Source organism: Bombina bombina, chromosome 3 (genome assembly GCF_027579735.1).
Source record: "Bombina bombina isolate aBomBom1 chromosome 3, aBomBom1.pri, whole genome shotgun sequence".
Classification (NCBI taxonomy): Eukaryota; Metazoa; Chordata; class Amphibia; order Anura; family Bombinatoridae; genus Bombina; species Bombina bombina.
This window is the reverse complement of record NC_069501.1, coordinates 1,077,301,625-1,077,316,572: the sequence shown is the minus strand read 5'-3', so window position 1 is coordinate 1,077,316,572 and position 14,948 is coordinate 1,077,301,625. Positions and strand designations below refer to the sequence as shown.

At 42.7% G+C, this 14,948-nt stretch overlaps 1 protein-coding gene across 2 annotated transcripts in view; it reads right to left on the bottom strand.

The window, feature by feature from the left end:
- The window catches only part of PHF11 (PHD finger protein 11), a 589,089-nt gene that overhangs the window by 210,874 nt on the left and 363,267 nt on the right, over positions 1-14,948 (bottom strand). Inside the window, exon 15 of one of the 2 annotated variants that reach the window (XM_053708365.1) lies at positions 8,549-8,609. The exons of the other annotated variant lie outside the window; for it this stretch is intronic. Coding sequence (XP_053564340.1) covers positions 8,549-8,609 — 61 coding nt within the window. The remainder of the gene's footprint in view (positions 1-8,548; positions 8,610-14,948) is intronic. 2 annotated transcript variants of the gene reach the window in all.

Below are 14,948 nucleotides of genomic sequence, written 5' to 3'. Positions count from 1 at the left end.
ATGGGGGAGAGAGAGAGCGCAAAAGAGATGGGGGGGAGAGAGAGCGCAAAAGAGAGGGGGAGAGAGAGAGAGCGCAAAAGAGAGGGGGGAAGAGCACAAAAGAGAGGGGGAGAGAGAGAGCAAAAGAGAGGGGGGGGAGAGCGCAAAAGAGAGGGGAGAGAGAGAGCGCAAAAGAGAGGGGGAGAGAGAGCGTAAAAGAGAGGGGAGGGAGAGAGCGCAAAAGAGAGGGGGGGAGAGAGAGCACAAAAGAGAGGGGGGGAGAGAGAGCGCAAAAGAGAGGGGGGGAGAGAGAGCGCAATAGAGAGGGGAGAGGGGGAGAGAGGGGGGGAGAGAGAGCGCAAAAGAGAGGGGAGAGGGGGGGGAGCACAAAAGAGATGGGGAGAGAGAGAGCGCAAAAAAGATGGGGGAGAGAGAGCGCAAAAGAGAGGGGGAGAGAGAGAGAGCGCAAAAGAGAGGGGGAGACAGAGAGCACAAAAGAGAGGGGGGAGAGAGAGAGAGAGCGCAAAAGAGAGGGGGGGAGAGAGAGTGCAAAAGGGAGGGGGGAGAGAGAGAGAGCGCAAAAGAGAGGGGGGGAGAGAGAGAGCTCAAAAGAGAGGGGGGAGAGAGAGAGCTCAAAAGAGAGGGGGAGAGAGAGAGCAAATGAGAGGGGGGAGAGAGAGCGCAAAAGAGAGGGGGGAGAGAGAGAGCGCAAAAGAGAGGGGGAGAGAGAGCGCAAAAGAGAGGGGGGAGAGAGAGAGCTCAAAATAGAGGGGGGAGAGAGAAAGCTCAAAAGAGAGGGGGGGGAAAGAGAGCAAAAGAGAGGGGGGGGGGAAAGAGAGCAAAAGAGAGGGGGGAGAGAGAGCAAAAGAGAGGGGGGAGAGAGAGCAAAAGAGAGGGGGGGGGGAGAGCGCAAGGGGTGGGACCGCTGTACTGCAAAAAATGACCCGTGTGAACGGGCTTTAGGACTAGTTGTTTTATATATGTGGCTGAACTCATACTACTTGATTTGGATCATCTTTTTATTGATATATAACATTCACACCTTTTGGGTTATATACTTCCTTTGTCTTCTTAAAATCTATCAAAGTTTATTATAATTTAGCAATAGATAAAGTAATTTTAAATGGACAATAAACACCTAATTATAAGTCATCTCTGTTTTACTGCTTTATAATTACATATCAGACAAGTCTTAAAGGGACATTACGGTCAAAATTTAAATGCACATAGATGAATTACATCTGTGAATAAAAACATATTTACAATATACATACATGGACAAAATGCTTCTAGTAAAAGTTATCACTGTTTTAGTGTTAACCTTTTTCTCTGCATGTGCATGTGAAGCATAGTTAGATATTTTCAGTGCACCAGCATTTTAAATACTGCATCTGCTCAGAGTGCCAGTGGGGCTTGTATCATGTCAGCAATTAACAAATTGAGTCATTACCAGATGGTACAAGCACCTTAGGCTCTCTCAGCAAGTGCTTTGTTTAAAATGCTGGTGCATGGAGCATACTTAAATACTCTTTTAAAATAGCTATAGCTTTTACTAGAATCATTTTTGCTAAATTGGGAACTTCTAAGTAAGTTTTTGAAAGGTTTTATACTAGATTTACATCAGTATCTATGTATATTCTTCTTTATAGCAGTGTATATTACATGCAGTTATATGACAATTGATGTATACTGTCCCTTTAATGGGCATGGACAGTATTGGAGAACTCTTTATTCACATATAAAGTAGTATAAGTCTAGCTACATATATAAAGCAATATCTTTTATTGCTACATAATGTTGTTTTTGTACCTGGAAATTATGAAGCTGTAAGGGATATCCTATATAATAAAAGGCCAAGTGTGTTTGTCCGAAGCTGTCATGCGCAGTAGAGACAGCACGAGGACAAACATACCTGGCCTTTGAGTCCCTAGCTGATCTGCGGCAGAAGTGGGCGTGGCCGATGTGAAGGGGGCATGGTCGGGCGGGAATGGCCGTGAAGGGGGCATGGCCGGGCATGAAGGGGGCATGGTCGGGTGCGGGCGCGCGATAGAGGGAGAGAGAGAGAGGGAGAGAGATAGAGAGGGGAGAGAGCTAGAGAGAGGGGAGAGATAGAAAGGGGGGAGAGAGAGGGGGAGAGAGAGAGGGGGCGGAGAGAGAGAGGGGGGCAGAGAGAGGGGAGAGAGAGAGGGGGGAGAGAGAGGGGGGAGAGAGGGGGGGAGAGAGAGAGAGCAAAAGAGAGGGGGAGGAGAGCACAAAAGAGAGGGGGGAGAGAGAGCACAAAAGAGAGGGGGGGAGAGAGAGCGCAAAAGAAAGGGGGGGAGAGAGAGCGCAAAAGAGAGGGGTGAAGAGAGCAAAAGAGGGGGGGAGAGAGAGCGCAAAAGAGAGGGTGGGAGAGAGCGCAAAAGAGAGGGGTGGAGAGAGAGCGCAAAAAAGAAGGGGGAGAGAGAGCTCAAAAGAGAGGGGGGAGAGAGAGAGCGCAAAAGAGAGGGTGGAGAGAGAGCGCAAAAGAGAGGGGAGAGAGAGGGGGGAGAGAGCGCAAAAGAGATGGGGGAGAGAGAGAGCGCAAAAGAGATGGGGGGGAGAGAGAGCGCAAAAGAGAGGGGGAGAGAGAGAGAGCGCAAAAGAGAGGGGGGAAGAGCACAAAAGAGAGGGGGAGAGAGAGAGCAAAAGAGAGGGGGGGGGGAGAGCGCAAAAGAGAGGGGGGAGAGAGAGCGCAAAAGAGAGGGGGAGAGAGAGCGTAAAAGAGAGGGGAGGGAGAGAGCGCAAAAGAGAGGGGGGGAGAGAGAGCACAAAAGAGAGGGGGGGAGAGAGAGCGCAATAGAGAGGGGAGAGGGGGAGAGAGGGGGGGAGAGAGAGCGCAAAAGAGAGGGGAGAGGGGGGGGGAGCACAAAAGAGATGGGGAGAGAGAGAGCGCAAAAAAGATGGGGGAGAGAGCGCAAAAGAGAGGGGGGAGAGAGAGAGAGCGCAAAAGAGAGGGGGAGACAGAGAGCACAAAAGAGAGGGGGGAGAGAGAGAGAGAGCGCAAAAGAGAGGGGGGAGAGAGAGAGTGCAAAAGGGAGGGGGAGAGAGAGAGCGCAAAAGAGAGGGGGGAGAGAGAGAGCTCAAAAGAGAGGGGGGGAGAGAGAGAGCTCAAAAGAGAGGGGGAGAGAGAGAGCAAATGAGAGGGGGGAGAGAGAGCACAAAAGAGAGGGGGGGAGAGAGAGAGCGCAAAAGAGAGGGGGGAGAGAGAGCGCAAAAGAGAGGGGGGAGAGAGAGAGCTCAAAATAGAGGGGGGAGAGAGAAAGCTCAAAAGAGAGGGGGGGAAAGAGAGCAAAAGAGAGGGGGGGGAAAGAGAGCAAAAGAGAGGGGGGAGAGAGAGCAAAAGAGAGGGGGGGGGAGAGAGCGCAAGGGGTGGGACCGCTGTACTGCAAAAAATGACCCGTGTGAACGGGCTTTAGGACTAGTTGTTTTATATATGTGGCTGAACTCATACTACTTGATTTGGATCATCTTTTTATTGATATATAACATTCACACCTTTTGGGTTATATACTTCCTTTGTCTTCTTAATATCTATCAAAGTTTATTATAATTTAGCAATAGATAAAGTAATTTTAAATGGACAATAAACACCTAATTATAAGTCATCTCTGTTTTACTGCTTTATAATTACATATCAGACAAGTCTTAAAGGGACATTACGGTCAAAATTTAAATGCACATAGATGAATTACATCTGTGAATAAAAACATATTTACAATATACATACATGGACAAAATGCTTCTAGTAAAAGTTATCACTGTTTTAGTGTTAACCTTTTTCTCTGCATGTGCATGTGAAGCATAGTTAGATATTTTCAGTGCACCAGCATTTTAAATATTGCATCTGCTCAGAGTGCCAGTGGGGCTTGTATCATGTCAGCAATTAACAAATTGAGTCATTACCAGATGGTACAAGCACCTTAGGCTCTCTCAGCAAGTGCTTTGTTTAAAATGCTGGTGCATGGAGCATACTTAAATACTCTTTTAAAATAGCTATAGCTTTTACTAGAATCATTTTTGCTAATGCATATGTATTACAAAAATGCTTGTATTCATTACTTGAAATGTACTGTGCTGACTTTTCAAGGCTAACTAATAACAACTGTAAATAAATGCATTTTATATTAACTTTATGACCATGGCTAGCCTGGTAGTCTGCTGACTAAAGCCCAGATTGGTTCCTCCAAATAAGGCAAATGATGGGTGGAGTTTTGCTATTGAAAAAACTTAAATTATGCTTACCTGATCATTTTATTTTCTTCTGACGGGAAGAGTCCACAGCTGCATTCATTACTTTTGGGAATTAAGAACCTGGCCACCAGGAGGAGGCAAAGACACCCCAGCCAAAGGCTTAAATACCTCCCTTATTTCCCTCATCCCCCAGTCATTCTGCCAAGGGAACAAGGAACAGTAGGAGAAATATCAGGGTGAAAAAAGGTGCCAGAAATACAAAAAACGAAATACCGCCGCCTAATAGATAAAACACGGGGCGTGGAGCTGTGGACACTTATCAGAAGAAAAGAAAATTATCAGGTAAGCATAATTTAAGTTTTTCTTCTTAAACGGGAAGAGTTCACAGCTGCATTCATTACTTTTGGAAAAACAATACACAAGCTGCAGAGGACACTGAATCCAAACAAAAGGGCGGGTACAGAAGCCGGCCCCTTCGAAGGGCACCAAAGCATGAAAAAACCCCAGCACCCTACCAAAAAAACCTGAAAGGACCCAGTAACTGCCCAACAGTTAAATAACCTACAAGGCCAAGCTAGAGACCACTCAGATCCCTAGAGCCAGTGAGCACAAAAAGCCCCCCCAAAAAAAGCCCCCAAAGCCAAGTCCTGCGGGTGTTCTGACCACATAGAAATAACCCTTGACCCGAAGGAAGAACCTTCACCTACCCCAGAGGGGGGAAACGGACGACCCATCAGATATCTAAAGGACCACCAAGGAAGGAAAGAAACCTCAAAACAACTAAGGCGAACCTCAGGTGGCTAAAGACAACTGCCCAGGGAAGAACTCCCTAGAAGGACAAGGACTACAGTGTCCCAGTACCAGAACCCAGCCCCATGACCTCTTGCACGCAAGGAGGGCAGAACCCCTTGGAAAACAAGAAGAGAAAGAGCTATGAGGCCTCATGGAAACTGAAACACTGCAAGACCTCCCCGAAGGAGGGTAAACATAAAGGAACCGCTTTCAGAGCCAAAGGCTTCTCGAAAAGAGAAAAATGGTAAAAACCATTGATAAGATACCGACAGCTCAGTTGAAACCAACAACCACAAGCTCACATCAAGGTGCAATAGCTGCCGCTCACAACAACCATAAGATCTCGCCTGAGAGACAGCAAAACTAGCCCACAGACAGAAACCAAATTGTCCCTGAAGGGACAATCGGAAGATGCCGAACCCAAAGGCTTGAAACCGATTTTAAAACAGCTTGCGAGCACACAATCAAAGTGCAAATAGCTGCAGCTGGTTTCACCTAGGATCGATCTAGATCCAGACTCCAAAATCTCAGATAAGAGACATGGCCAAAAGCCAGACCCCCGGAACCCGAGGCCAGTCGATGTTCTACGACCAACCAGTGATCTCATACGGAGGAGTGCACCCTGCAGTGCACTCCCATATCCCAATGTCCCTGGACATTGGACTCTCGAAAAAGATACAGACCAAAGAGGCCAAGGAGACATCTTAACAGGTCTAGGAAGAGGGCAACCAGCACCCGAAGTTGCAACTGGATCCCGGACCCTCTGCTGTAAACTCCAAGAGTTAGATCTCTTAGAGAGTTGAAAGGGAACACCCCGCTCTAAAGACCACAGGGCTACAAGGGACAGGCTCCAAACCAGTCCGTAGAATGAGAAGATGATAATATCTCCAAAAACCCTTACAGGATCAGTTTCCCTGAGGTGGACCAAAGCAGCTCTCCGTCTTCTAAAATGGAAACACGAACACTTATCAAAGTGAACAACCAGCACCCAACAGAGTGACCAGCACACCGGCACTCCAGGGGTGACATGAACTGTAAGGAACGGCATCTAGTGCCTGACCGGGACCCGCCTGGCACGAGAACACTCTGAAAGGTCCAAGGAATATCAAGGCCCCCGAAGGGATCGATAACATAAACTATAAACATAACTAGGCATTATATAGTACTGCGCAACTTCCGAGGAAGTGCCCACGCGACTATAAAATCGCAAGTATCAGTTCCAGAGAAGAAATGTTCCCAAAACGGAAACTATAACAAACATGAGCGTAAAACAAATTAAACACATCCTAACCGGATCAAATAAAATGAAGGCAGCACCCGTGGGTGAACGCCAAAGGAGAATGGGCATGCCAACGGGACCAGCCGATTAGAGGCCCCAATCTCCTAAGATCAGAACTTGAACAGATACTTAAAAAGAAAAGAAAGACGGAGATGTGAAGGAGATTGGCTTCATCCCCATACGTCTAACCCAGTTTGCACTCCGGCACAGAAGACTAAGGATCCCTTGGCTAAAACATGCCTTAGTAGTACACAAAGGCGTGCCAGTCTATAACGGAAGGCAAAATGTTCCCTCGCCGGATCGATGGACGACCCCGGCCCGAGGGAGGGCCCTTGAAGGCTCAGAGGCATCCCTTCCCCAGAAGGTCGAACTGACTCAGGCGATCTCACGCTTGATGGACCCTGTTTAACAGAACATGGACAGTATCTTAGAAATACTTCTCTTGGGAGATATAAATGTGCCAGCACCATAGATATGGCCATGCGGAACTGTGCTGTAATCTCTGGAGGAAACAAGCCGCCTTCCGGAGAAGGAGTAACAACCATAGGGATACCTGCTTGTATAGCGAAAGAAAATTCTGGGGCACATGCCTCACTGGATATGGAATCCTCAGGGGCGGATGGCTCAATGCATTTTACGCACGGCAATCGGAAGATAACTCATGGGCATGGATAAGCCGGGCAATTTCATACTCCTCACAAGATGTATACTCCAAGTCGGAGATGTCTATCTCTAAAAAATCATAATCCTTCATAACTTGGAGATTGCAAATATGGATAAAAACTAAGTGGTACCTTACACCACCAATGGCTTGGGCACTCACCACCTCCTGTGAACTAGACAACCAATGAACAGACTCTGTCTCCGTCGTCACTCGGTCAGAGTACGGAAATGGAATACAACGTGACCACACCTAGTCACGTGGTGCACCCTGTAAGCTTAGCAAAAAAGGCGCGGTAGTCCAAAAGGACTGCGCGGTCTGATGATAAGGCGGTTATGTTCCAAATATCCCTGAGCCGAAGCATCAGTACACATTAGCAGAGAGAACAACATAACAAACATGATTAAAGTCCCCCCTGTTCAATAACCCCCCCACAGGAGATATTAACTGTTGATTCCATAAAATAAAGGGAGTCCCACTGGGACCCTGACTTCTTTCGTTAACATTACATTCCCATATTTAAATAAAATGAAACGATCTTACCAGAATCTACGCCGTGGAACAGAAACACGGCCCTTGAAGTGTGACAGATAGTAGCATCGCTTCTGACATGGACTTAAGTGAATAAAGGCAGGCAGCGAAACTCATCAAAGCTGATTGCCAAGGAGCTGTTAACATGAGTCGGGATGGTTTCGCAGAGACGACACTCTCTGCATCTCCGGACACTAACTTTCATCCATGCTCTTACTGAGAGGCTGACAGGATTACTTAAAACTCCAGTCCCATTCCGAAGAGTACCCTCCATAAGAGACTATCTTCAAACTTCTGACACTACTCTGACAACCTCCTGTGACGAAAGGCAAAGAATGACTGGGGGATGAGGGAAGTGGGGGAGGTATATAAGCCTTTGGCTGGGGTGTCTTTGCCTCCTCCTGGTGGCCAGGTTCTTAATTCTCAAAAGTAATGAATGTAGCTGTTGACTTTTCCCGTTTAAGAAGAAAATAATTGCAGAAAAAAGGATGTTCATTTATTTTAAAAACATTAAGAATTGGCTAATATGTGTTATTCTTTAGCAACACAACAGAAATGTATTGTAATTACAGGTACATATTCCCAAAATCCAAACTTTTTAATTAAAAAAATAAAATAACAAAAAAATACTATTTTCCCTGTTTTTAAGTCATTTTTCTCTACCTGCATCTTTGTTTTTTGTGTGTTCTAAAATGCAACAAATATTACCTTTCTGATTACAGTACTGTATTGTCTTTCTGAGGATACTATGAATACAAAAGTATTAAAAATTATTTAAACTACCTTTAGTTACATGCATAAGCTGTATAATGACATGTAGATATTGCCTAAATGACATAAGATATTGCTGTTTACACTTGGTCCTATCCCCTCTCCAAACTGTCCCACTTTAAAGATGCAAATATTCCAAAATCCAAACTACTCCAAAATCCAAACCTTTCTGGTCACAAGTAGTTTGGATAAAGGGTTTTCTACCTGTACCTGGTATTTACTGTCACTTTAAGTAATATGAATAAGTAAGTATTTTTACTTTCCATCAAAATGTATGTACATAATGTCTAGAAATGTAAAGACAAACTCGTCATTAGACTTACCTCCATGCTCATAATACAGTTTAGAAAAGACTATGGTTTCTTCTGTAGTCATATCTGTCATCTGTCATTACAAATATATATTTATTTAGCATTTTCTGTTCAAGAAATGATGTGTTTAATGGGACAGTCAACACTAAAATTGTTATAGTTTAAAAAGATAGATAATGCATTTACTACCCATCCCCCAGCTTTGCACAACCAGCGTTGTTATATTAATATACTTTATAACATATAAAACCTCTAAATGTCTGCCTGTTTCTAAGTCATTAAAGACAGCCTCTTATCACATGCTTTTGTATTAGCTTTTCACAACAGGGGAGTGCTAGTTCATGTGAGCCATATAGATAATATTGTGATCATGACTGTGGCTTGTGGCAGACACTGCACTAATTGGCTAAAACGCAAGTCTAGGTAATAAATACAAAGTCATGTGATCAGGAGGCTGTCAGAAGATTTTTAGATACAAGGTAATCACAGAGGTAAAAAGTAGGGATGCACTGAAATTTCGGCTGCCGAAATTTTCGGCCGAAAATGGTCCTATACAATTTTGGCCCGAAAGAGTGGCAAAGTGGCCGAAAATGATCTTAGATACAATTTGGTAATAGAAATTTTTTTTGTCTTCCAGAGCATCAAGCTTTCAACATGCCTCAGCACAAATAATACGTGGGGCATTATTAGCCAATAAATTACTTTAAACTTCCAGCTTATTGCCCCCTTGCACGTCTTATAATAATCATATTTTAACCCTCGTCCTCGCACGGCGCATCTAACATACCTGGAGTGGAGTCCTTGCGTGCCGCATCTAACATGCCCAAAGTCAGAGAAGCTGTTCACCCTGGAGTGGAGTCCTCGTGCACCGCTTCTAACATGCCCGAAGTCAGAGAAGCTGTTCACCATGGAGTGGAGTTCTCGCGAGCCGCATCTAACATACCCGGAGTCCTCAGCGCGCCGCATCTAACGTACCCGGAGTCCTCAGCGCGCCACATCTAACGTACCCGGAGTCCTCAGCGCGCCACATCTAACGTACCCGGAGTCCTCAGCGCGCCACATCTAACGTACCCGGAGTCCTCAGCGCGCCACATCTAACATACCCGGAGTCCTCAGCGCGCCGCAGCTAACGTACCCGGAGTCCTCAGCGTGCCGCATCTAACGTACCCGGAGTCCTCAGCACGCCACATCTAACGTACCCGGAATCCTCAGCAAGCCTAACGTCTCCTAAGTGCGCTGTCGGCGCATAGTCACATATCGGTACGTATCACGTTTAGCAGAGGGCGCGTACACTGAACTAGCATGCTTACTTTGGCTTCAACTTGTATAATACCGTAAGGTTATCTGCAAGAGGAGCAAAGGTCCCTCACTGTTCAATCTTAATTATCAGTGTATACTATGGATGTAATGCACAGGGGAATCAAAGCTCAGAAGTAACAATATTCCCATTTATGTGTCATAATTTTACCCAGAATGATCCAATGCTGCCTTCAGAAGACCTCACAAGTGAATGTGCAGCTCTGCATTAAAAAAGTTTAATCAATCAATAGTTTTGCCCAGAAATGTCTAACTGTAAAACATATTATAAAATTTCAATTGAGCTAATTAATAAACAGATGTCTTTCTAAATCCCAGTGGCACAGATATAAGTAAATGGTTTGGGGCAGTATGAAGATTCTATTTAACATCTGCAATGGTGGCCATACATTTAGTTGCAACAGACAGCAGCTTTGGAAACACCTATACATACACTATTCACAGCCTTCTGTATAATTAATCAATAGGTACAGCACAGCAGGTTGTATACACACAGCTACCTAGTGTATTGTGCTGTCTCAATACACTATACAGGTTGCTGTGTGTATACAATGTGCTGTCCTCCCTACACACTATGGTAGCTGTGTGTATACAATTTACTGCCCCTATATACACTATACATACAGAGAGCTGTGTGTATAGACTATGCAGTCACTTTACACTTGGCAGAACTGTGTATATAGACTGTGCTCTCCCTATACAGTACACTATACACGGAGCTATGAATATTGTGCTGTCCTTGTATGCGCTTAGTGTGTATGAATGTAGGTGTTTATGTATGTAATATGTTGAACTTGTATGAGTGTGTTTGATCACATGTATGCATGAGTGTGTTTGCATGTATAAGTATACAATTTTTATAAATATATTACTAGCTATTACTGGAGGAAGGTAGAGTGTGGATCAATATGTTATTAAAATAACTAGATGATTTGCAGCTGTACAATAAATTTTGGTCTGTGTTTTATCTATTGGAATATATTGGGTGGGGGTATGCGGCGCCAGCATAAAATATTTCTGCACCCAGGCAGCAAGTACCCTAGACTCACCCTTGAGTACCACTCACTATCAGGCTAAGCACTAGCAGGACTGCTGCTATTAATTTGTGTCAGCCTGCATGCAGTTTTGATAACATACTATACTGCTATCTATAGCTGCTTAACATGTCACTAGAACAATTAGTATGTTATTACGTTAGTTGCCAGTGTGCAGTGCATGCTAAAGACTGACGTTAAAGGGACAGTCTACACCAGAATTTTTATTGTTTAAAAAGATAGATAATTCCTTTATTACCCATTCCCCAGTTTTGCATAACTAACACTGTTATATTATTAATATATTTTATTTTTACCTCTCTGATTACCTTGTATCTAAGCCTCTGCAGACTGCCCCCTTATTTTAGCTTTTTTGACAGACATGCATTTTACTAGCCGATCAGTGCTGACTCCTAGGTAACTCCACATGCGTGAGCACAATGTTATCTATATGGCACACATGAACCAACGTCCTCTAGTTTTGAAAAACTGTCCAAATGCATTCATATTCGAGGCGGGCTTCAAGGGCTAAGATATTAGCATATGACCTACCTAGGTTTAGCTTTCAACTAAGAATAACAAGTGAACAAAATAAAATTGATGATTTAAGTACATTGGAAAGTTGTTTAAAATTACATGCCCTATCTGATTCATGATATAAAAAAAAATTCTATACTGTCCCTTTAATTTTGGACCAGATCAGCCTAATGCACTTATATTTTCGGTCTTTTACCCCCTCAATTCAGTTTAAATTTGAGCTAGCAGCTTTGGGTTGCACTGCGTGTATATTATGGATGTAGTTGTACCTTTTCTATTAGTAAATACAATATTAAAAAAATAATAAAGTAAAGTTCATTTATTTAAGCCAGTCAGTCACTTTCCTTTTTTATTTTTTAATCTATAGCTGAGACATAGGGGCCTATTTATCAAGCCGTCAACCACAAATACGCTGGAATTCTGCAGCGTAATTGTGGAGAGCTTAATTTGCCTTAGTTATCAAAGGCTACAGACCGGCAAAAGTAGAATTTTGTGACGTAACATACGATCCGCCGGTCTCAGTCCGACACAGATCGATGCTTACGTCACTACAGATGTTCCGAATGCAAATTTGGCACTGACTACTTTTGATAGTTAACAAATATCTACCAGGTACGCTCGCCACTATTCCGGCCCAGCGTACCTGGTTTTCAACCCGCCACCCTGGAGGCGGCAGATGCCATAGAAATCAATGGGAGTCTGAAAGCAGCGAAAGCTTATGTTCACTGTTGCCCGATATCCCATTGATTCCTATGGGAGAATAAAAGTAAAGTTTACACCTAACACCCTAACATGTACCCCGAGACTAAATACCCCTAATCTGCCGCCCCCTACATTATACTTATTAACCCCTAATCTGCCGCCCCGCCACCACCTACATTATACTTATTAACCCCTAATCTGCCGCCCCAACACCGCCGCCACCTACATTATACTTATTAACCCCTATTCTGCCGCCCGACACCGCCGCCACCTACATTATACTTATTAACCCCTAATCTGCCGCCCCGACACCGCCACCACCTTAATAAAAGTTATTAACCCCTATCCCGCTGCTCCCGGAGCCCACCGCAACTAAATAAAGTTATTAACCCCTAAACCCCTGGCCTCCCACATCACTAGCACTTAAAAATATTTACTCATCCCTATCTTATAATAAATTTAAACTTATCTTTAGATTTAAACTAAACTATATTAAACTAATTAATTTAATCTACACTAACTATTATACTAAAATTACATTAAACTATATTAAACTAATTAATTTAATCTACCCTAACCATTATACTAAAATTACATTAAACTATATTAAATTAATAATGAATCTAAACTAACTTTTAAACTAAAATTACAATAAACTACAAATTAAATTAACTATATTATATATGTAAACACCTAACTCTACTCATATAATTTAAATCTATACTAAAAAATTACAAAGTTACAAAAAACTAACTAAGTTACAAAAAATAACAAACACTAAGTTACACAAAAAAATAAACACTAAGTTACAAAAAATAAAAAAGAAATTATCAAAGCTTTAAACTAATTACACCTAATCTAAGGGCCCTATGAAAATAAAAAAGCCCCCCCCCCCCCAAAATAAAAAAAACCCCTAACTTACAATAAACTACAAATAGCCCTTAAAAGGGCCTTTTGCGGGGCATTGCCCCAAAGTAATCAGCTCTTTTACCTGTAAAAAAAAAAATACAAATATCCCCCCCCAACAGTAAAACCCACCACCCACACAACCAACCCCCCAAATAAAATACTATCTAAAAAAACCTAAGCTCCCCATTGCCCTGAAAAGGGCATTTGGATGGACATTGCCCTTAAAAGGGCATTTAGCTCTATTGCGGCCCAAATCCTAATCTAAAACTAAAACCCTTAAAAAATCCTAACACTAACCCCAGAAGATTTACTTACAGTTTTGAAGATCCGACATCCATCCTCCAAGAAGCCGGGAGAAGTCCTCAACGAAGCAGCCGAAGTCTTCATCCAAGCCCGCAGAAGTCTTCACCCAGACGGCATCTTCTATCTTCATCCATCCGGCGCGGAGCGGCTCCATCTTCAAGACATCCGACGAACGAAGGTTCCTTTAAATGACGTCATCCAAGATGGCGTCCCTTAGATTCCGCTTGGCTGATAGAATTAGTTATATTGTAGTTATCTTAGGGTTTATTTTACAGTTAAGTATTTAGTTTTAAATAGGAATAATTTAGTTAATGATAGTAATTTTATTTAGATTTATTTAAATTATATTTAAGTTAGGGGGTGTTAGGGTTAGGGTTAGACAGGGGTTAATATCCCATTGATTCCTATGGGAGAATAAAAGTAAAGTTTACACCTAACACCCTAACATGTACCCCGAGTCTAAATACCCCTAATCTGCCGCCCCCTACATTATACTTATTAACCCCTAATCTGCCGCCCCGCCACCACCTACATTATACTTATTAACCCCTAATCTGCCGCCCCGACACCGCCGCCACCTACATTATACTTATTAACCCCTATTCTGCCGCCCGACCCCGCCGCCACCTACATTATACTTATTAACCCCTAATCTGCCGCCCCGACACCGCCGCCACCTAAATAAGTTATTAACCCCTATCCCGCTGCTCCCGGAGCCCACCGCAACTAAATAAAGTTATTAACCCCTAAACCCCTGGCCTCCCACATCACTAGCACTTAAAAATATTTACTCATCCCTATCTTATAATAAATTTAAACTTATCTTTAGATTTAAACTAAACTATATTAAACTAATTAATTTAATCTACACTAACTATTATACTAAAATTACATTAAACTATATTAAACTAATTAATTTAATCTACCCTAACTATTATATTAAAATTACATTAAACTATATTAAATTAATAATGAATCTAAATTAACTTTTAAACTAAAATTACAATAAACTACAAATTAAATTAACTATATTATATATGTAAACACCTAACTCTACTCATATAATTTAAATCTACACTAAAAAATTACAAAGTTACAAAAAACTAAGTTACAAAAAATAACAAACACTAAGTTACACAAAAAAATAAACACTAAGTTACAAAAAATAAAAAAGAAATTATCAAAGCTTTTAAACTAATTACACCTAATCTAAGGGCCCTATGAAAATAAAAAAGCCCCCCCCCCCAAAATAAAAAAAACCCCCTAACTTACAATAAACTACAAATAGCCCTTAAAAGGGCCTTTTGCGGGGCATTGCCCCAAAGTAATCAGCTCTTTTACCTGTAAAAAAAAAATACAAATATCCCCCCCCAACAGTAAAACCCACCACCCACACAACCAACCCCCCAAATAAAATACTATCTAACAAAACCTAAGCTCCCCATTGCCCTGAAAAGGGCATTTGGATGGACATTGCCCTTAAAAGGGCATTTAGCTCTATTGCGGCCCAAATCCTAATCTAAAACTAAAACCCTTAAAAAATCCTAACACTAACCCCAGAAGATTTACTTACAGTTTTGAAGATCCGACATACATCCTCCAAGAAGCCG